The sequence below is a fragment of the Lissotriton helveticus genome, chromosome 6, assembly GCF_964261635.1.
Source record: "Lissotriton helveticus chromosome 6, aLisHel1.1, whole genome shotgun sequence".
Lineage (NCBI taxonomy): Eukaryota > Metazoa > Chordata > Amphibia > Caudata > Salamandridae > Lissotriton > Lissotriton helveticus.
Window position 1 is genome coordinate 906,276,792 of NC_136067.1, and position 21,719 is coordinate 906,298,510.

The following is a 21,719-nucleotide window of genomic DNA, read 5'->3' on the forward strand; positions in this document are numbered from 1 at the left end:
GGCTTCAAAGCCCATAGGAATCAATGGGAAATACCGATTCTGTATTTACAGAATCGGTAAATACCGAATTTTACAGATTCGCTAATTCAGATTTTAAAATTACCTAAATCTGCCCCCTTCCCATTTACAGACTCTTAAATACCGAATCGGTAAAATTCGGTATTTAAGAGTCTGTAAATGGGAATTACCTACATCTAGCCCGAAGGGTGAGATGTTCTTGTGACATTAGGTGTGACCTCGGAGGAATGTTCGGTGGAGTGCTTGTAACCTCCAGGCAATAACCAGATTGGATAATTTGTAGAAACCATTTGTCTGATGTAATCGTATTCCAAATGGGTAGAAATTGGGAAAGAGGTTCCCCGACTGGAGTGGAATTGTCGGGGGTATGGAAAGGAAGTCACTGTTTGGTGTTTGCAGGGGCAGTGCGTGTTGCATTACCTCTGCCTCTTCCCTTGCCATTGTTTCCTCTATATCCACCTCTAAAATAGCGATTTGACGAGGGCAACTGATTGTTACCCTTGTTGGAGGAGGAGGGATTGTCTGTAGATACATTTTTGGAGCCGCCCCTGTAAAATGAGCGACAAAAGGATTCTCTGTTGGAAGGTAATTGTAAGGCCCCCATGGACTTAGCAACCTCAGTATCCTTTTTCATCTTTTCTAGTGATGTATTGACAGCTGGACCAAAGAGGTGTTCCTTGTCAAAGGGTTGATTAAGAATAGAGGCTTGTACCTCAGGCTTGAAACCTGAAATATTAACCAAGCATGTCTACGGAGCACTACACTAGTGTTTACTGCCTGAGCTGCTGTATCTGCCTTCATCTAGAGCACACCTGAAAGAGGTATTAGTTATTAATTTACCCTCTTGAATAAGGTCACTAGCTCTAGACTTATGCTCATCAGGAAGAAATTCAATGAGCTTTCCAAGCTCATTATAATGAGCTCTATCATACCTTGCCATAAGTAGTGCTTGAGCATTGGCAATGCTCAAATGATTAGCCGCTTGTGACGCAACCCTTTTGACCGAAGCGTCAAATAATTTATCAGGAGGAGGAGCTTCCTCTGTTGTTTGCGAATAAGCTCTTTTACGAGCGTTGGAAACTACCAGAGTGTCCAAGGGTAACTGGCCTTTGATTTATACAGGGTAATTAGGTGTAGATTTGTACTTCTTCTCTACCCTGGGTGTGATGATTCTAGCTCTCACAGGGTCTTTAAAGATGTCATCAGTATGTTTAAGCATACCCTTTAACATTGGTAATGTTTGTGTAGCCCTTTGAGATTAACTTTATTTGTTATTTTTATTTTTAAATACTTTATTTGTAATTTTCCAACAATGGAACAAACAAACTTGAGCAGTCATTTACAGAATCCTTTGAGACAGTTCTCATCAACACATTCTTTAGTTCACGCATGAGAGTCCCAGGCGCCCATTACAGGTCATTGTACTTTTACACTTCCGGTAGCATAGCAGCGCATTCAGTGACATAATACAAATAACCTCAGGGCTGACTTAGGCACCTCACACACTATTTTCCCCATCAGACCCACTAGACTGCTCATGGCATGATTCCACTGATGACAACAGTTCTCTGCTCAATTCTCTCCAACTTGTTATGTGCTCATCTAGCTTTTTGTCCCTTCGACATGCCTTAATATGCAACTCCTCAGCCAAAGACCACTCGGCTACATCCCTTAGCCAGTTCACAAAAGAGGGAGATCTCTCACCCATCCAACAGATGGCTACTCTCCGTTTAGCCAACACCAGTGCGAGTTGTACCAGCTTATTTACCATTTTTCTTTTTTTGCATCGCAGCACTAATTCCATGAGGCAGGGCCTAGGCGTTGCCTCCAGTGCAATTCCCACCTGTCCTTGAATTCGCACTACTACATCAATCCAGTATTGGTGAACTTCTGGGCAATCCCTCCCCAGATGCATGAAACCCGCATATATGCCATGACATCTAGGGCACTCAAGCGATCGGGAGGCATCTATATGATGAAGCCTCGCAGGAGTCATGTTTACCCGGTGCAAGAAATTATAGTGCAGCAACTTCAACCGGGTGTTGCAAGACACTACCCTTTGAAATGAACTTAGTGTGTCCAACAAAAAATCCTCTTCTAAAGACTCTTTATGCAGCTCTACTCCATGATATTGTGCAGCTCTAACAAGCTCAATATATCCAATGTCATCATCTGGAGGAGAAGGTCTGGATGGATATAGGTCAGGTAATTTTCTGGTTGAGGGTCAGCTTTATAATTATCCCATGGGTCAGTATCCTGTGCTGTGTAGTCATCTATATCCCCATCCCCTGTATCCTGTGGGTCAGGCAAAGGATGGATGGAGGAGAATGTGTAGGTGTAATGAATACATTTGGATCAATGGTTGAAGAAGGTGAAATGTATGGTGGAGACGGGTTAGTAACCACATTTTACCTTTTTAGAGCAATGTGGTAGTCTTCTTGTAAGCCCATTTTCCTCTTTTCAGGAAGTTTGGCATGAATCTGTCTAGTTTCTGGATTAATCACAATCTCCTTCTGTGAGAAGTTGGCCTGATGTGCAGTGTTCACTATTCTAGTGATCACTATATATCAGTCCAAACAACCCTTATTGATGATTGGTTGTAAGTCAACCTTATAGACCAGCTATCCTAGTGGCATGGATACGAGCAGTCTAAGGCTAAGACTCTAGAGGGCGTGTTAAGCCAGCTGTTTTACCATCACATTACCCCTTGAACACCCAGTGAAAGGACACCACACAAGTGTTATGAAAATAAACAGTGTATTTATTAGAATCACAACAACCCTGTACTCTTTATGAGGACAGGGTGCTAAGCACACAACAAAACTCTTACGAAAATACTTAAGTTAGCACGGTATACACAAATGCCCGAGGGGCACGAAAAACCATATACTTTAAGAGTGGAATGCAAAATTACTAGCAGGTAAGTACAGTACTAATAGGCTTTGGAATCGCTAGGACTTGACTAGGGAATCGTTAGATTACTTCTAGGAGACCTAGGGGACTCGGGTGCAGAGTGTGCACTCTCACGCGGGATGCGGGACAAAGTCTATGGAAGCTAGTAACGCTAAAGTTAGTGTTCACGGGCGAACCCGACCTGGTAGGGAGAAAACGACAGTGGATCCTGACCCTTGGATAGTGAGGCTATGCTGGGGCACCGAAATGCCGAAGTTACCTAGCCCAGGGGCTGCAGCTGCATAGGTCTCAAAAGACGTCGGGAATCCTCGTTGCCGGACCAGGAGCCTGGAAGAAAGATGCTGGCAGGCGACCAGTGAAGATAGTTCGAGTTGATCCAAGCCTGGATCTGGAAGATGGATGACACCTGAAAGCAGAGGGGACCAAGTTCGTGACTATTAGCCAGTAGTCAGTGGGCACCAGGAGGGCACCGGATGGTAGTCACCTCGACTAGGTGAGTGGGCGACGCTGGCTCTGCAGATCTCACGGACCAGGAGGCGTTGTCGGCGACCAGGATGGAGAGGCGAGCTGTCCCACGATGGATGAAGCTGTCGGCGTCGAAGTTACCCAGGATTGGGCAACAAGCCTTGGCTAATTCAAGCCCACGCGGTGGACTCAAAATGGCGTCTTGAGTGGACCAGGAGGGTCCTGGGTGCTCCTCTTCGGGAAGGGAGCAAGGGCCAGTCTGGAGCAACCAGACCAGCAGCAGTGATGTCGTCGGGCGTCGTTCAGAAGGCCACAAGCCAGCGGGCTAGTAGCCAAACAACGCGGTGAGCAGCAAAAAGCAGAAGGGCCCCACGCAGATCGTGGAGATGCTGGGAGGCTGCACTTCGGTGCTGGAGCTGCTCAGGGTCGGGGCTTCTCGGACCCCAAAGCACTCACCAGGAAATTACTCGGCGGGCTTGCTGTGCAGAAGTCGTGCAGTCTTGCAGATGGCCGGTCCCTCGAGGTCTCGTCGCACCCACGGTTCTCAGCTGGGCTGTAGAGGTGGGTAGAGGTCAGAGGTGCCAGGGAAGCCGGTTCTCGTCGAGCTGGGCAGTCGGATTCCGGAGGAAGGACTTGCAGCAGACCGCAGTGTTCTTAAGGTGGTGCCTGCGGATGCAGGGTGACTACTCCTTAGTCACAAGGGAGAAATCTTAGGAAGAAGTCTTGAGTTCCTTTCGTAGAAAGTAGTTTCAGGATTCAAAGATGATCTAATTTGGAAGGGGGCCTGCTCCTACCTTTATCTGGGAAAAGGGGGCTGGCACGCGACTAAGTCCTGCCCTAGGGGTGGGACCAGGAGGGGGGTGGTTACACCCACTTCCTTGGCGGGCTTTTCCCCAGCACAGGGTCTGGAGTGTCCCTGGAACTGGTTCAAGCCAGCCTATGCACAGTGAGCACCGGGGTGCCACGTGCAGTCACCTTCCTCTGAAGCCCTGCCTACCTACAATACACAAAATCCTGTCTGGGACGGTGCTGGCACCGCCCCTGGCAGGAAACCCTTTGTCCTTATCTCCTGCTCTGGGAGGACTCCCAGCAGCAGGAGGGCAGACTTGTGTCTCGGTGGCAGCATCCATTTTGTGGATGCTAAGGCTCTGTCTGACTTTAACCGGGGTTAGGGGTTACATACATGTCGTGTCCCTCTAGAAGGGTGGAATGCTAACCCCGTCGCCAGAATTGGCGAGGGGTTAGTATTCCAATTCGTATGACACCTTACTCGACATGTTTTGATAAAGCGATACCAGAGTTGGCATATAACCGCGAGGATTATAATGCACTTAAGAGTATATGGTATGCGATATCATGGAAACGGCTAAGGGATGGATCCCGAAAGCCGTAGACAGGCTCAGCTCATGCCAGAGCACCATCTCACACGATTCCAAGCACTCTGCCTTCAGGATTGTTAAGGCCTGCCATAGGAGTGACTGATAGGAGATCTGTGTGTCCATTTTTAGGGTTAGATATAGGTATACTATATCTAAAGCAAAGGGTGATTACACCACCTTGCCCCAGCTGTCAAGCAGCCAGTTGTGTCAGATTTGGATGGCCAGCCAGGGGTGGCATAATACATGCTGCAGCCCCTGGTAGGCCCTGGGTACACCTATGCCCTGGGTACCTAAGGTACACTGTACAGGGACTGATAAGGTGACTCAGTATCCAATTTAGATATGTACCTAAGGTACATGGAATCCATTTTACAGAGAGAGCAGTAGGCCTGGGGTCCTGATTAGCAGGGCCCCAGGTCAACTAAGTCAGAAAACCAGCAAAACACCAGGCAAAAAGTTGGGGGCAACCATAGTCAGGGATCTACCTTCCTACACCTTCTGTTTCGGATACGAAGGTGGAAATTCGGTCAGAGGCTCTTTAGTTGAAGTACTTTCTTTAGATGCCGGTTTTGGTGTCAAAAGTCTCGGCTCTGAAGTTTTCAGCTCCAAAGATTTAGCCATATACACCGGTGGCACGGAAACCAGAAGGTGTCTGGATTTCAACGCCGAAGGTTTCGGGTCGGCACAGGCATGGGAACAAGTAGAACCCGAACCGGCTGTTGTTTATGTTTCGGGGCCAAACTGGAAGGAGGGGCGCTCGAAACCTTTTCTCGGTGCCGACCTTGGCCCTAAGGCAGAGGAGGGACCGGAGACTTTTTATGGAGGAGATGGTAGGGGAAGGCAGTCTCTTTACTCACGATCCGTTGTCCTGGTGTGAGGTCTGCGGCATTGGAGTCAGCTTCAGATACAGAGATGTGTTCCTCCTACATTTCAGCTTCCTGCGCTTGTGATTCTTTGTGTTTAGACTATGAGGAGATCTGACTCGGAGCCACTTTGCTGGTACATTTGGTGACGCAAGCCCGATGGTCATGGAGCGTCTTCTTTGATCCAAATAACCGACACGCGTCGCAGTCCTTCTCGTCGTGTTCCGGTGATAGGCAAAGGTTGCACACATAGTTCAAGTCGGTGCACAGAAACTTAGCGCGACACCCTCGACAGAACTTGAAGGAGTCCGTTCCATCGACTGCTACCGACCCTGGCGCGGGTAGGGCCAACGGCCTTCCATGAATCTTCTGATCTAAGGTTTTCGAGTGTAAACAATATGTGGAGAATGGGAAACGTGATCGATAAACAATACCGTAGAGGGTAGTGGATTGCGCGTCAAAGGGGGCCCGAAGAAACGAACCCGATGGCAGAAAAATACAATCTAACAATGGAGTTTTTTTGTTGTTGTTGTTTTTCAAAACCTTTATTATTCTCATCAATGTGTACTCTGCTATTTAGCCAACAACCGGGAGGCAGGTAGCTTATTTACGTAGCATTTCTTCGTTTATACGGATACATGATGTACACTTGTGCAAGTACTTATCATTTTTACATAACTTAGCAACCAACTTAAACAACTGTAATCGAGTGTCGTAAAACAGCGAGCAGTACTCCGCATGATATATCTACATTTGTCAGCTTTTCCGTATGGCAGGTCGCGCACTATGGTTCTCACACACACATCCCTCAGTCTAACACTTTCCGAACACCTCAGTCACTATCATTCCCCTCCGCCCCAGCCAGCCAGGCCACCAACGGTTGCCATATGTCCGCCGGTCTTGAGCGCAGCGGCATCATGTCACAGTAGGCAGTCAATTGGTCCTTACAGTATATTGCAGATTTAACCCAATTTGATATTTTCGGCGGAGCCCTTTGCTTCCAGTGAATCGCTATTTGCCGCTTGGCCAGCAACAACAGTAGGGCTACCAGCCTTCGGGATGCACTTGGCACCTGCATTACAAATCCCAGGAGTGCCACCAACAGGTCTGGGTCTATCGGTATTTCCACTATCTGCCCTAGGTTACGGAAGACCATCTCCCAATACCTGTGTATTAGTCCACACACCCAAGCCAGATGATAGAACGTAGCCTCCTTCTCGCCACATCTCCAGCAAGATGTATCCGCCTGCAGACCCATCTTAAATAGCTGTTTGGGGGTACGGTACGTTCTGTGTAAGTAGTTGAAATGTATGAGTCGCAATCTGTAATTGGGTGAGAGGTGTTCAAGTTGTGTGCAGCAAAATGTCCATTGTTTTTCTGTAATACTTATGCCTGCTTCTGCCTCCCATTGCAACCGTGAGTCAGTGTGTGGTACAGGTGTTGCATTCTGTGTAGCCCTATAGATGCGTGTTATCAACTTATGCGAGGAGTTATTCGAGAGTATGTCCTCCAGAGCCGCCAGCGATGGTGGGGCCTCCGGGAACACAGGGTATCTGTGTTTGCACGCCGCCCTCAGTTGATAGTAGAGTAGTAGCTCTGAGGCCGTCGGTTATTTTGTAGTGTAGTGTAATGAAAATGTCATCCGGGTACAGGTCGCCTGCTACTTTCAGACCACAATCTTGCGCTCTTCGTACTACCGCCGCGTCTGTCAGGGGCCACAGCAGAAGGTTACCCTCCAATGGCATGCTCGGGGCATATAGTTCATTTACACCCGCTCTTTTTGCGATACCCGCCCACGCTCATCGCACCACCTCCACAGTATCGATGTCCTCTTGTGACCGTTTGTACTTCTTGTACACCGCTGCCTTTAGGGGGCAGGGTGCTGCCACGTCAGTCTCTATTGCCACGTGAGGTTGGTAAGGGATCGGGTGTTGCCAGTAATGCAGGTATTGGGCCTGCGCACTATATGCATACAGCTCAAAGTCCGGGGCTGCCAGTCCTCCCTGGTGGAATGGAAGTGTAAGAAGATTCCAGGCCACTCTAGGTTGTCTGCCCGCCCAGACCAGTTCGATTACAGCTGACCTAAGGCGGCGAAAAAACGCCATAGTTAGGAGTAAGGGTATGTTCATAAATAAATAAAGAAATTTGGGGACCACCACCATTTTTGTGATGGCTATGCGGCCCGTAAGTGACAACGGCAGTGTCTTCCATTTCTTCACTTTGCTCTCAAGCCAATCCATTGCCACCCCGAAATTCGACAGCCAAATATCCTGTATAAAGCGGCTTATTTTTTTTTTTATTTTTTTTTTAACAAAACCTTTATTGCACTTTACATAGTACACAGCGTAACGCCTACAACCCTGCGGGCCGGCCGCTAAACCGCGCTCATCAGACAAAACATAGCTTCGTATGGTGTCCCAAAAATCAACAGTTCCTGTAATCGTCCAATAAAGCATTTTCCAAAGTAAAAGTGCATTTGTGATAGCGTTGTGAACATTCGAGATGGTTTTGATGGTATTTTATCTTTTTTTTTAAAAACAACAAACTCCAAAACTTCAACATTAGGAATGATAGTACGGTCAGTCGTGGGTTAAACCAATCTGAATCATAAGTGCCTCTCGGGAGAGGCCCATTCCCATCCCATGTCCCAGCGGTCCAGCGCCCCCGCTCACTTCATGCATACATCCCCCCTCGTCACACTTCCAGCGGTCTAAAAGCAGGATGCGCTTAGCGGCCTCATTCGAACCCCCGCTCCACCATGACACCCAGACTCACTCCCCCTCCCCCTCCCCATCCGAGTCCTCCTGGTCATCCTCCAATAAGGGATCACAAATATCTCCCCTGTACCCATTCCATTGCAACCACACTTTGTTCCATTTCCCGGGGCAGGCTCGGCTGGAGTACACCGCCCTCTCGGTCACCATCACCGTATCCATATGCAGACACCATTGGGACTTGGACGGGAGATCTGCCACACCCCATCGCTGCGCTATGTCTCTCTTTGCCACCATCAACCCCACCGTGACCCAGAGTTGTTCATACCTGGTGAGGTCAGTAGGTTCCCATATGTTAAGGAGGCACCTCCGCGGGTCGGGCAACAGGGACTGGTTCAGTGTCTGTGAAATCGTACGGAGTATTTGCTTCCAATAGTCCTGTATCCTGGGACACTCCCACATGGTATGAAAAAACGTGCCTTCCTCCCCACACCCACGAAGGCAATACGGATGGGGTGCCCGGTGTATGCGGTGTAGCATGGTCCTCGTGTAATAAACTCTGTGTAAGATCTTAAACTGCACTAAGCGCATACGCGCCGAGATGCCCACCTCCCTAGGGGACCCAAGTGCTTCGAACCATTCATGTTCATCCATGTCACCTACATCCCCTTCCCACTTCCCCTTTAATTGGAGTGTCGGATCCGGGAAATTATTAATCAGTTTGCGGTACGTGAGGGATGTCGCCTTCTCCAACATGTATTCAGTAAGGAGGCGATCTTCCAAGGGCGAGGACTCCGGCAGAGGCGTGTCAGGGGGCAGGGCCGCGAGCAGTGCGTGTTGTATTTGAACGTACCTGTAAAGCTCCCTGTCACTCAAACCATACAGTGCCTTCAGCCGGACAAAGGGTATCACAGCATTCCTTTCCCACAAATCTCCGACCGTGGAAATACCTATCGTATCCCAGTGTGTAAAACCCTTCGTATTCCTCATATTCCCCAGGGCCCGGGAATCCCACAACGGAGTCATCCCAGTGATCTTCCCCTTCCAGCCCAGTGCCGCCGTCGCCGTGTGCCACAACTGAACAGTCAATTTGGTGGGGCCCACCAAGGCCCGCACCCTGCGGCGATCATACAAGGGACCCAGCAAAGTGTCTGTGCCCAGTTGAGCCCTATCCGACTGGAAAGCCGGTTCGGCCTGAGGGGCATGAATCCAGGAGTTTATCGACTTCAAGTGTGCCGCCCAGTAGTAGAGCTTAAGGTTCGGCAGCGCAATACCCCCGTCATACCAATCTCTGTGCAGCTTAGATTGCGCCACACGCGCAGGGAGATTCCCCCATAGAAGGTTTGAAACTAAAGCAGCCACTCTCTGAAAAAACCGCGGTACCACAGGATAGGGTGTATTTTCAAGGACGTATAGGAAGCGCGGTAGCGCCATCATCTTATAAAGCGCCGCCCTGCCCAAGAGCGTCAGCGGCAAGCCAGACCAGAACGTGACATCCCGTTTCAGCCTATCTAGGTGAAGAGCGGCTTATTTTAATTCCTAGGTATTTGACTTCGGTTGCAACCTAGTCTATTGGGAATTCAGTGTGACATTTATTTGTACCGTCCGTTAATGGCAGCATCGTCGATTTCGACCAATTTATGTTTATACCAGTGAGCCCACTGTAACGTACCACCTCTCTCTGTCAGCGGGTCAAAGTTTTCTGCCGGATCCATCATGTATATGGTGATATCGTCGGCGTACATGGATACGAGTAGGCCGCGCGATGTAAATCCAATGCTTCGCTGTGTATGGTGTTGACGCAGGTGCGCTGCAAGTGGTTCAGTTGCTATACCTAATCTAACAATGGAGTTGATGCCCATGCGCACTATCATCGAAAGGAGGAGTCACCTACCTCGTGACTGGAAAGACTTATTCGAAGAAAAACAAAATGCAAACATCCAGACCCAAAACTAGATGGCGATCTATGCATAGCATATGATCTAAAGCTCATATGCCGCGAACATATAGTTTAAAAAGGAAGTACAAAAGGACAACTCATGTAATACATTTAAAACATTTGATCCATAGTGCATGCCTAAAATCTGGCCAGACCAAATACTACTACCCTACGTGTATCAGACCAGACCAGACCCCAGAACTTTAGATCACTTCTGGGAATCAAGCCAAACCTTTGTTGAGGAGAAGAACCAGAGAAACTGAAGGAGGAGACTATCCCTGTGCTGTGTGCTGTATGGGGGTTGGCCTGCAGTGGTTGCTTCATTGCCAAAGAAAGGAGAAAAAGGACTGAGTGTGCTTTCATCATCTTGAAGAAGAATCTCTAAGGTCTTAAACTGTGCTTGCCTCCTGCCTGAAGTCTCAGGGATACAAGACTTCACCACCAGCTCCCCCCTGAATTCTCTTGCTGGGAATTGAAGTGCCTGCTGTTGAGCTGGGCCTTCTAAAAGACTGCATGTCGCTGGGAGCTAGAAGCGCGACTCAACAAAGCAAAAAAATGTCATCGCCGCAGCAGTTGTAGTCGCATCTCAGAGGAAGTGTGCCGCTGCTGCCACTGTCACCATCCCATCACCGAAGCGCGTCGCATCACCAGAGAAGCGTGCAGCCGCCGCAGAGGTCGTTGTCGCATCACCGGAGAAGTGTGTCGCAGGGCCGGTCGCGGCTCAGAAGCTCATCGAGTCCCCGCGTGGCCATCGGACGTGCACGCATCGCATCTACTTTGTCGCACGTTAACCAAGATTCCATTTTTGTCACATCGCACCGGAGCGGCATCGGATCGCAGTACGAAACTGGCGCGTCAACTCCCCACACAGTAAGGAAGCGAGTCTCAACTCCCCTGCGCAGCAGTAAGGAACAAACGCATCCTCTCCCCTGAGTGTAAGGAACGGCGCATCAACTTCCCTGCGACACTTTTTTTTGTTTTGCGTTACACATGCCAGGTACTCTGAGAGTGAAGTGTCGCATTTACAATCTAAAGTGAACTAAGCTATTTCTACCATTTTAAAGACTTATTTTGATTACAGTATTGTGGATTATTGTCGTTTGGTCTTGTGTTAAGTCTAATGAAGATTACTTATTTTTCTAAACTGGTGTGGTGTCCATTTGTAGTGTTTTCTCTGTATTACTGTATGTGTTCACAAATGCTTTACACACTGCCTCCGAGATAAGCCTGTCTGCTCTTATCAAGCTACCAAATAGGTGAGTAGGGGTTATTTTAGGCGTGTAGCCCCTTCTCCCTGACTAAAAGCAAGGGTCCCTATTTGGATAAAGGTGTATACCATTGCCAACTAGTGACCCCCATTTCTAACAGTAAGTTTATTTTTTTTAATTTATTTAACCCCCCCACCGCACGATCACCCATGCAACCCCCACCCACGTGTCATTCCGTCCAAGGACTAGGAGCAGGGAGGAGTTGAAGTTAAGTCGGTTGAATCTTGAGGACAGTCTGTCTCTGGAACAGGTAACTAGTAAACCATGGTTTGTTCATGTTAAGGCATCCTTTTTCTTCCTAGGTAGGCCTGATCATTTTTATGAATCCAACTGTTCTCTCCGCCCAACGAATTGGGGAGTGTCAAAAGATTGTTCCTGGAATGCTACGGTCTGGAGAGAAAAAGTTTAGAACTCCAGAAGCCAGCAGTTAGGGACCATATGCTTCTTAAAACTGTACAGGGGATGGACCCATACCTGCACTTACAGCATGACAGGTTTCTACTGGTCAGGTTCAGGTTTAATCAATCGCATCATTTTTTGGCTTCCCAGCGTTGGTGGGTTCGGCCTGAGGAAAGGGCACCCTGCGGCTGCGACTATGTGTCTCCGCAGGATTTGCTCCATTTTGTTTTGCTCATACTTCAGTTGGCTAAAATCATTGCCCCCGGCCATCATGCATTATGGTGGGCGTGTGCGAAGGATGACCGGGGGCCATCTGAATCCCGCCCACTATTTAAATCGCCCGCACAGGGCGAATATGTGCACAGCGCTGAAGGGGTTAAACAAGTCAGGTCCACCTTGTTGTGTTTACAGATGCTATCCCCCAAGCATGTATTTTTTTACCGTTTTATCCTTTTTATGAGCTGCCTGGGCCTCTCGGAACACGAAACTTGATTAATTGTTTTATGTGTTTCTTGTCTCTATTAGTAATTTTATTGTCTGTTTTTATTGTTATTCATGAAATTAATTTTATCATTTTGGATCTGTATTCTTTTATGGTGATTTTATTTACTGAATACAGCTTTATTGATTGATTGACACAATATTTTTGTCAACAATATTGTTTACCACAATATAGTGTCAGTGATAGCAAGAGAGAGACAGAAGGCACTGTCATTTATATAATCTTCGGACTCCTTACTCACTTTTCACTAATCAGTTTGCATCTTAGCAGTTTACCTCAGTGCTAATGAAATTGGAATTAAAAATTCTAAACTATACCAGAAAATTACAATTTTTAAAATGCCACTTTAAGAAAGTTGTCATTTTCTTTCCCCTAGCCATTTGTTATGTTATGAATTGGTATTTGTTGAGCGCATATATCACCCTAAGGTCTCATAGCGCTAGCCTGTGCCTGCAGCCTATCTTGGGGTGACAAATGCAAAAACAGTTGATGAACAGAATGCATAACAATGTCATACATTCACCCCAGTACAGAGATCTGGGCCTAAATCCATCGTTTTTTTGCTCACCATGCCATTCCAGTTTGAACCCAGACATATGCAAATCAGTCTTGACCCTGTGCCACATGGGAACAGACCAGCCCGAACTGCCAAGCCAGGTCCTCCCTGGACTGGAAACAAGCATTCTAGGACCGGTTTCGGGGTTAGACCCCTCTTCAGCCAGGATAGCTTGATTCCAGTGGCATGGAGAGCACGGGACTCACGTCTGAGCATACCCGTCCCACTCAGGGTGACAAATGCAAAAACAACAGTTGATGGACAGAATGCAGAACAATGTTATACATTCACCCCAGTACAGAGATCTGGGCCTAAATCCATCGTTTTTTTGCTCACCATGCCATTCCAGTTTGAACCCAGACATGTGCAAATCAGTCTTGACCCTGTGCCACATGGGAACAGTCCAGCCCAAACTGTCTGAACTGGGGTGGCAGAGTGGGCTAAAGAACGGGGATGGATTAAACCCAGATCTGTTGACTGGGTGTGATTGTTTGATTGGTTCAGATGCTCCGTCCATCACCACCCCCTTTTGTACCGCTTTGTTCGCCATAAGTTGGCAGGGTATGCTCAGACGTGAGTCCCTTGCTCACTTTGCCACTGGATTCAAGCAAGCCTGGCTGATGATGGCTGAAATGCCAGAATCCGGTCCTAGGATGCTTGTTTCCGGTCCAGGGAAGACATGGCTTGGCAGTTCGGGCTGGACTGTTCCCATGAGGCACAGTGTCAGGCTGATTTGCATATGGCCATGTCTGAACTGGGGTGGCAGAGTGGGCTAAAGAACGGTGATGGATTAAACCCAGATCTGTTGACTGGGTGTGAGTGTTTGATTGGTTCAGATGCTCCGTCCATCACCACCCCCTTTTGTACATCTTGGGTCACATGCCTGGGTGTAGTTGACTGTTTAGCCTTTGTGGCTTCCCCTCAGACAGTCACATACTAGAGGGATTAGGTATGCCTCAATGGGCCATCTGCTGGCAGAAGTGGGGGTGGAGAAAAGCACAGGCCCACTTGCAACTGAATAACCTGTGCTCTGCCTTCACACAAAGGGCCTAACTACCCTTCTTTTTCACTGCAGCCAGCTTGAAGCATTTGCAATGCAATAGAGCTCGCTTTCACGCAAGTTTGAGCTATTGGCATTGTAAATGACAATGCCTTTTATTTCTATTTTGGGTTTTAAAACATACATAAAAGGCATTGTCATTTACAATACTAACAGCTTAAACTATTGCAAATGTGACACCTATCTCATTTCAATAAAGGGCCTTCTCGACCGCTTGTTAGATTGTAAATATCAGAGGGAGAGATCGGCCTGCAACGTCTTTAAAGTAGTGATAAATAGTGCAGTGAAGAAGATGTGTTAGTGTTGTAAATTACACAGACACAAAGTGTGAAGTGAGAGTTACATATGAGCCAAGCTATAAACATTAACAAAGCGCTCCAACACCTTTCGCTCTGTGATTACACAGTCACGGCTCAGGAGGAAGAGCGGGAGGGGGCCATTTCCTGCCCTCTCTGTGATTTGAGTGTGAAGTGCGGCATTGCGTAATGTCATTGCTATTGTTGGCCTAATTAAAAGCACTACAGCTGTAGTAGGGCCATGGCTACAACTCCTGGTGCCCTGCGGGCTATACTTTATGGCAGGCATGAAGGGAGGGAGGGATGGTCTCTGCTGCACTCAGGCTATTACTAGTGAGCGAGAAGCGCTGAGGTGGTGGTATTGATGGTGATGGTATTGGAGGTACTGTATAGGTGGTATTGGTGGTGGTGGCAGTATTGGTGGTGGTGGTATTGGTGTCTGTATTGGTATTGGTTGTAGTGGTGGTGATATTGGTAGTGGTGGTATTGGTGGTGGTATTGGTATTGGCAGTGGTGGTACTGGTGGTGGTGGTGGTGGTGGTGGTGGTGGTGGTGATGATGGTATTGGTGATGGTGGTGATGATGGTTTTAGTATTGGTGGTGTGGTATTGGTGGTACTGGTGGAGGTAGTGGTATTTGTATTGGTGGTGGTGGTGGTATTGGAGGTGGTGGTGATATTGGTGGTGGTATTGGTGGTGGGGGTAGTGGTGGTGGTGGTGGTATTGGAGGTGGTGGTGGCGGTATTGGAGGTGGTGGTGATATTGGTGGTGGTGCTGGTCGTATTAGTAGTGGTATTGGTGGTATTAGTGGTGGTACGGATGGTGGTGGTGGTATTGGTATTCACAATGGTGGTGGCATTGGTGGTGGTATTGGTGCTGGTATTGGTGGCAGTATTAGTATTGGTGGTGGTGGTATTGGTGGTGGTGGTACAGGTATTGGCAGTGGTATTGGTGGTGGTGGTACTGGATTGGTGGTGGTGGTACTGGATTGGTGGTGGTGGTATTGGTGGTGGTGGTATTGATGTTGGTGGTGGTGTTGGTGGGATTGGTGGTGGTGGTGGTGGTGGTGGTGGTATTGGTGGTGGTGGTGGCATTGGTGGAATTGGTGAAGGTGGTGGTATTGATGGTGGTGGTGGTGGCGGTATTGGTGGTGGTGGTGGCGGTGATATAGGTGATGTTGTTGTTGTTAATAAAATAGGCTTTTGAAAACAACCGTTCGGTGGCTTAGTGCAGATGACATGTAACACAGATGTGCTGTTGTCAGCTTCAGCCCATAAGCACACGATTATGTGCTACCTGGAATTCACATGAATTGCGAATCATTTCTAAATCCATTTTACTTGGGGTTGAAACGGAAAAGAGCTAATGCCGGATACAAGATAATGCCGGGTTAATGTGATTGAAAGGGGCGCCCGTGTTAGGGGGAGGCCGTGCTGCTTAAAAAAACACAAGCAGTTTCAGCTGAAGCAGCGCATGTCCGGCCTGCAGTAAGAGAAACTCAACAAAGTAAATAGTGCTTAGAGACTAAATAGCAGGTCCGGTGTAACAACCGAAGTAAAGGGGCCAGTAACCATGGGAGGTTACAAATGAAGACAAGGCCGTATTAATGAGGTACTACCAAGCCTATTAATGAATCCGAAGACAGCATTTACGAAAGACAATGACACAAGCCAATGAAAAATATGGGCGGAGAATGGGCCCTGATTCTCTCCCATGCTCTACCACAGCAGTCTTGCAGAGGAGCAATGCATGCACGCTGCCGCTAGGCTCAACCTAAGATTAGGACCTTCAGACCCACTCTTCGGTTCATAACTGGACCTATGGAAGGACTCTCAGAGGACTGCCTGCTGCTGTGACCTTCTCTGCTCTCTGCCCGACTGCTGCTGCTCCTGGAAGGACTGCTTTGCTGACCTGAAGCCTGCCTTGGACCCACAGGGTCCAGCTCTGCTGCTGAGTCCTGCATCTTCATCTGCACCCAGGACTACCAGAAGTGACTCCAAGGGCTAGTTTGCTGGCCTCCTGTTCCGAGCCACAGGGATATAAAAGGAACATAAAAGGCTTCCACCATCTTGAACACGCCCCCGGACCGAACCAAATTGAGTCCTGCACTCCTAAGAGGTGTCACACCAGTTCTGGACCCTTGGTTGTGGTTCTAGAGGTGCCCAGATGGCCAAAAACCAAAACTGAGGACTGAGAATGTGCTCTGAGAACCAGGAGGAAACAGGGAGCAACCTGCTCGCCTATTCGCCCGAGGTGCATCGCTGGTGAGATTGACTTTGCGGCTTCTCCTGCGACATTGTCCTCCACAGTAGCAATATCAAATAGCAGTAGCAAATCCTTTTGGTCGGCCCTGTGCCAAAGGGTAATCTGACCTCCTGGAACTATCTTCGGCTACAGCTCTCTGCCTCGTCCAGCTGGAGATTATCTACTTTCATTTGGATGACTAAGCCTGAACGTAGAAATCTTCACCGCCGCGTCGCCCCAAAGCCATTCGAGGAGAACATTCCCTCCTGGGACGCCTCCTTCAGCCTTTCCCTGCTGAACTTTACCTTCTCAGACACTCTTTCTCAGAATTTCTCCACGTCCAAAGGTAAGCTCTGACCAGGGCCAATCTACTGCCGCGATCCAAACCGCGCTCCATCGTGGTCGGCCATAACATTCAACTTTGACCCATCGGAAATTCATGGTTGGCACTTTGATCTCTTAGGGGCTAATCTTTACTAAAAAAAAATTTAAATTCATAACTCCAGTGCTATTGGATTTTCGTTACTTTGCTGTCAATTTATTAAAATTGACGGAGTTTTCTAAATTGGTTTGGGATTTTACTTGTGTTGTGTCTTCACTTTATTTCTGTTCTTACACATCAACTCTAAGTTAAGCCGGGAATATTTTGTATGTCAAACTACCAATGGTTAACCACAGGCTAACTTAAGGACTTTTTGTGGTTCACCCTGCAAGGGATTGTGGTTGCTGCTTGACCAGGACTCACACCACAGTCAACCAACAACCCAATTTCTCACACATTCGGTCTCTTTATAATGGCAGTCGGAAGAGCATTCGATCAACATTGTAGCGGAAATGGGACCGACAGACAAGCAATCGGAGGACCCCCCCCAAATTATGATGCGACCTCCGTGTAGGCGGACAGAATCATAACTTTTTCCATTGTGGCTTGTGCTGTGGCCCGAAAAAGCAACACAGGCCACAATGGAAAAACTGATGTTTTCAAACATCCATGCCCCGTGTGCCTGTCACCATGTGGTGCCTGGCACATGGGGCATGGATGTTTGGGGACATGGGCCTATAGCAGGAGCCCACGGGGAGAGGACCTTGCTTGGTGCCTCAAAAGTCCTATTCCGGCTGCCTTTCGGATCGCCATGAAAAGGCAGTCGGAATGGACAATCGTATTCCCTGCGGCAGTGCCTAAGCAGGCACTGCACCCTATTGTAGGGTATTTTGTTTTGACCAACAGTCCGACAGGCTCTTAAGCGTCAGTGCCTCCGCGCGTTACCTCCGACTACCACGCATCATATTGCGGTAGTTGGACGGCGGCACCAGATGTCATATGGACCGCCACCAACAGGCCATCAGTGACTGGCCGTTTGACATCATAATCGGGCCCATTGTGTTTACCAATAACACCAATGGATTACTGGGAAAGTCAAACAAACATAGCAAGCATATTACCTGTATATTACAACTTGTTATGCCGATTTCCTCAAGAGCCAATTGAGCAGCCTTCTGTTTTGCAATTTTTTTATTTTTTCCTTCAGCTTCCTTATACTCTTTGCCTCCAACTACTGCACAGCAAACAAACCTACAAAAGTAGTAATGCGGTTAATTTATCGGTTTATTAAATGCTTTTCATTACTAAAGTTTGCATTCATTTATCATGTAGTGCATCATTTTTGTTCCTGTCCTTACAACACAGAGTATTCCTCACAAAGGCATAGAAATCTAGTTTGCTCTCGTGAGAAAGAGAATCTCAGCTCTAGCTGTCTATCAGACCTTTCATTCGCAATTCCATAATATACACATAGATTGACCTTTGGCTCTGCCCCAAAGGACTATTTGTCTTTCTAATTAACCTCATGCTATTGGCTGTCACATATACCATTTAGTCTCCTATGAATGAATGAATAAATTAGCATCCTATGAATGACTGAATAAATTAATCAAATACATGTATTAACACAAACATCTCCAAAAAAACAAACCAATTAAACAAATATGGTAAAACTATTTAGAAAAGAACAAATACATCCCAGATTAACACATTCAATGTATTCATCTTTCCAATGGCATTCATAAATTGTCCAAGTACTCCTGTCATATCTGAGAATCTCCACAACTTTGGAATTCCACTTATCTTTGAAATGTAACTGAAGAGAAAGGAAATACATTTTGCCCACCTTTCCATATTATTGTGGCCCACCAGAACTGTGAGATTATAAGGTCCTACAGCACAGGAGATATTTAGAGACTGGATGTTATTTCTTACATTACTTACTGTGAATGATTTACCGGGTTCCTGATCATTCATATGTGTAACTGGTGAGAATTGTATAGCTGTATTCTTAAAAGGTTTTGGAGATGGCATTCCAATTTATACCCAGGAATTTTATTTAATAATGAGGATGTCTTTAACTCTTATACGCTATTCACTAATCTCCAGAACGGTTTTTGGTCTCCTGTTTTAATTACTATATTCAGTTTCTTCCATTCAGTGTCAAAATAGGCTATCTTCTTTCTATGCTTTGTAACTCCTTATTAGTTTTTTTTGTTTCAGTGTTGATGGTCCCGGATATAAGCCTTTTTTCAGTTTTGCATTCTACTGATTTTCCTTTTTAACTCTTGATAACTGGAACCAAACCAATTTGCACTTTCAATGCTAACTAACCTTCATGTTTCCGCACCATCATTTTGTGGGCCTATAACCCGGAGGCACGTAACAACCTTGTTCATTGTGTATTGGTACTACTGAAGTTTGCTCCAAATTTTATTGAACTCGTTTTCCAAGCAATTATCAGATGGATAATCATAAAGCATGTTAATGTGAGAGAGGTCCACACTTGAATCAATCTTCTTGAATATACAAGCTCTACTGGCAGAACTCTATCAAGGATGTACTCTTTCTCACTTAGTGTTAGACAGATGGATACTACGTATTGATCTCTCCCACAGTACTTAACAGCTTATGTTCTCTGAGTCGAAGAAACTGGCAAGTTAAAACCAAATATAGTCAATAAGGCAGATGTGATTTTCATAGCAGAAGGTTTTATTAGCTGGAGAATCTAAGAGAGTACACCTATTAAGACAAGTTCCTTTTCTTCTAACCATCAACATATAGTTTATTCCACCCTTGAGCAAAAGCAAATGTGGAAATTCATCTCTGGAAATTTAAATGAATGTAATATATCCTCTAAGACTTCATCTGGTGTTGTAGGCAACAGCTTCATATTGAAATCACACATCATTTCTACAAATGATGCTCAATATTCTAACTTCAATCATTCAAGTTCTAATCCAATTTTTTCCATTTTTGTTAACATTGTAGACGTCTTATTTTTATGCATATAAATAGTCACCACTATCAGAGTTTGGTTAAACACTATAATTTAATGAATTACAATTATCTGGACACCTTTTGTGTTTACTTTCAACATTGTGACATCCTTTATCATTTGTGTTGAAACTAGTACAAGTAAAGCACCAGGGGCCATATGTAGGTGGCCAAATACCGGTCGGTAAAACCGGAAACGGGTCGTTTTCGGCGTTACCGACCGGTATTTAGTCATTTGAGATGTACGTATTACCGAATGGCATCGGTAATAACGAATCGGTAAATAATTACCGATCGGAAAATACCGGAACAATGAATACCGAATCGGAAATAACAATTCGGTAAAAACACCAAAAATGCGATGTAGCAAACCTCGTTATTACCGAATATGACCAAATTCGGTAATAACGACTCGGTATTTACCACTTTTCCAGAGCAGGTGGTAATCAGGTGCAGTGCATAAATACAGCCCCAAAATGCAACAGTGTGAACACAATGGCGGGCCTCTACCTCATTGCAAGGCGGCTACGCTTGAGAGCAGCAGGAGTGAGGATCTGGAGACGGGAAGAGCGGGTGTACAGACTACGCATCACATTGTTCCAATTGACTGAACCTGAAATCCATGAAAGGTACAGACTGCACCCAGACACCATCCTTGACCTAATACGGGACCTAAAACCCTATCTGGAGCATCAGACACCAAGGGCCCACACAATCCCCACCTATGTCCAGGTACTCTGTTGCCTGCACATCCTTGCATCAGGAAGTTTCCAGGGTGTGATAGCCGCAGTGGGTGGTGTGTCACAGAGCTGTCTATCCCGTTTCTTCAACACCTTCCTGGATGCCATGATGGACAGAATGGAACATTACATTTCCTTCCCCAGTACACAGGCGGAGCTGCAGAGGACCAAGCTGGAGTTCTACCAACTTGCGCAGTTCCCACACGTAATTGGCTGCATCGATGGGACCCATATACCCATCTGCAGCAAGTGAATACATCTACAGAAACCGCAAATCCACCCACTCCATCAATGTGCAGGTGATATGTAATGCCAAGTACATTATAACTAACATCGTGGCCAAATTCCCCGGGAGTAGCCACGACTCGTACATCTTCCAGAACAGTGGCATCCATACACGTCTGCTTGCTGGTGAATTTGGCGACGGATACCTACTAGGTAAGTCAATGTGACACACCCTGATGTACACCCTGGCTCAAGCTGTTGGTCACACAAATTAATGGCACTTTCTTCTGTACATAGGTGACAGCGCATATGCCCTCCGGCCTTATCTACTCACACCATATCTCAACCCAAACACCCCAAGGGAGAGGCGATACAATGTGGCACATAGGAGCACACGCAACGTGGTGGAGCGCACATTTGGATTGCTCAAAAGCAGATTCCGTTGCCTCCACAAAACTGGAGGTGCACGTCTGTACAGCCACATCAAATGTTGCAAGATAATTGCTACATGTGCAATGCTACACAATCTGGCCACAAAAAAAGGAACAGCAGTGGAACTAACTGACTCAGAGAACGATGACGATGACAACCCTCAGCCAGAGCCCTGCGCAGCTGGTGTTGCAAATGAACATGATGGGAGACAGAGACGGGCAGAGATTACGTCAAACTATTTTTGAGTGAGTAACGACACAGAGCCAGTAACAGTTACATGTTAAGGTGTTTATTAAGCACACCTCCAGTATTGTGATCAATGTCCAATCGGACATGGGTTACATCACCCATCTCATATATGGCATCAGGCATAGGTCTCTACTTCCTG

The 21,719-nt window shown here is 46.9% G+C and overlaps 1 protein-coding gene across 4 annotated transcripts in view; it reads right to left on the reverse strand.

Annotated features, from left to right (window-relative positions):
• The window catches only part of EIF2AK2 (eukaryotic translation initiation factor 2 alpha kinase 2), a 580,031-nt gene that overhangs the window by 273,651 nt on the left and 284,661 nt on the right, over positions 1 to 21,719 (reverse strand). For all 4 annotated transcript variants that reach the window (XR_013596181.1, XM_078648546.1, XM_078648547.1 and 1 more), the window contains exon 7: positions 18,059 to 18,188. Coding sequence is in view for 3 of the 4 variants with exons in the window: in XM_078648546.1 (XP_078504672.1) it covers positions 18,059 to 18,188 (130 nt within the window). In the remaining variant the exon portion in view is untranslated. The remainder of the gene's footprint in view (positions 1 to 18,058; positions 18,189 to 21,719) is intronic.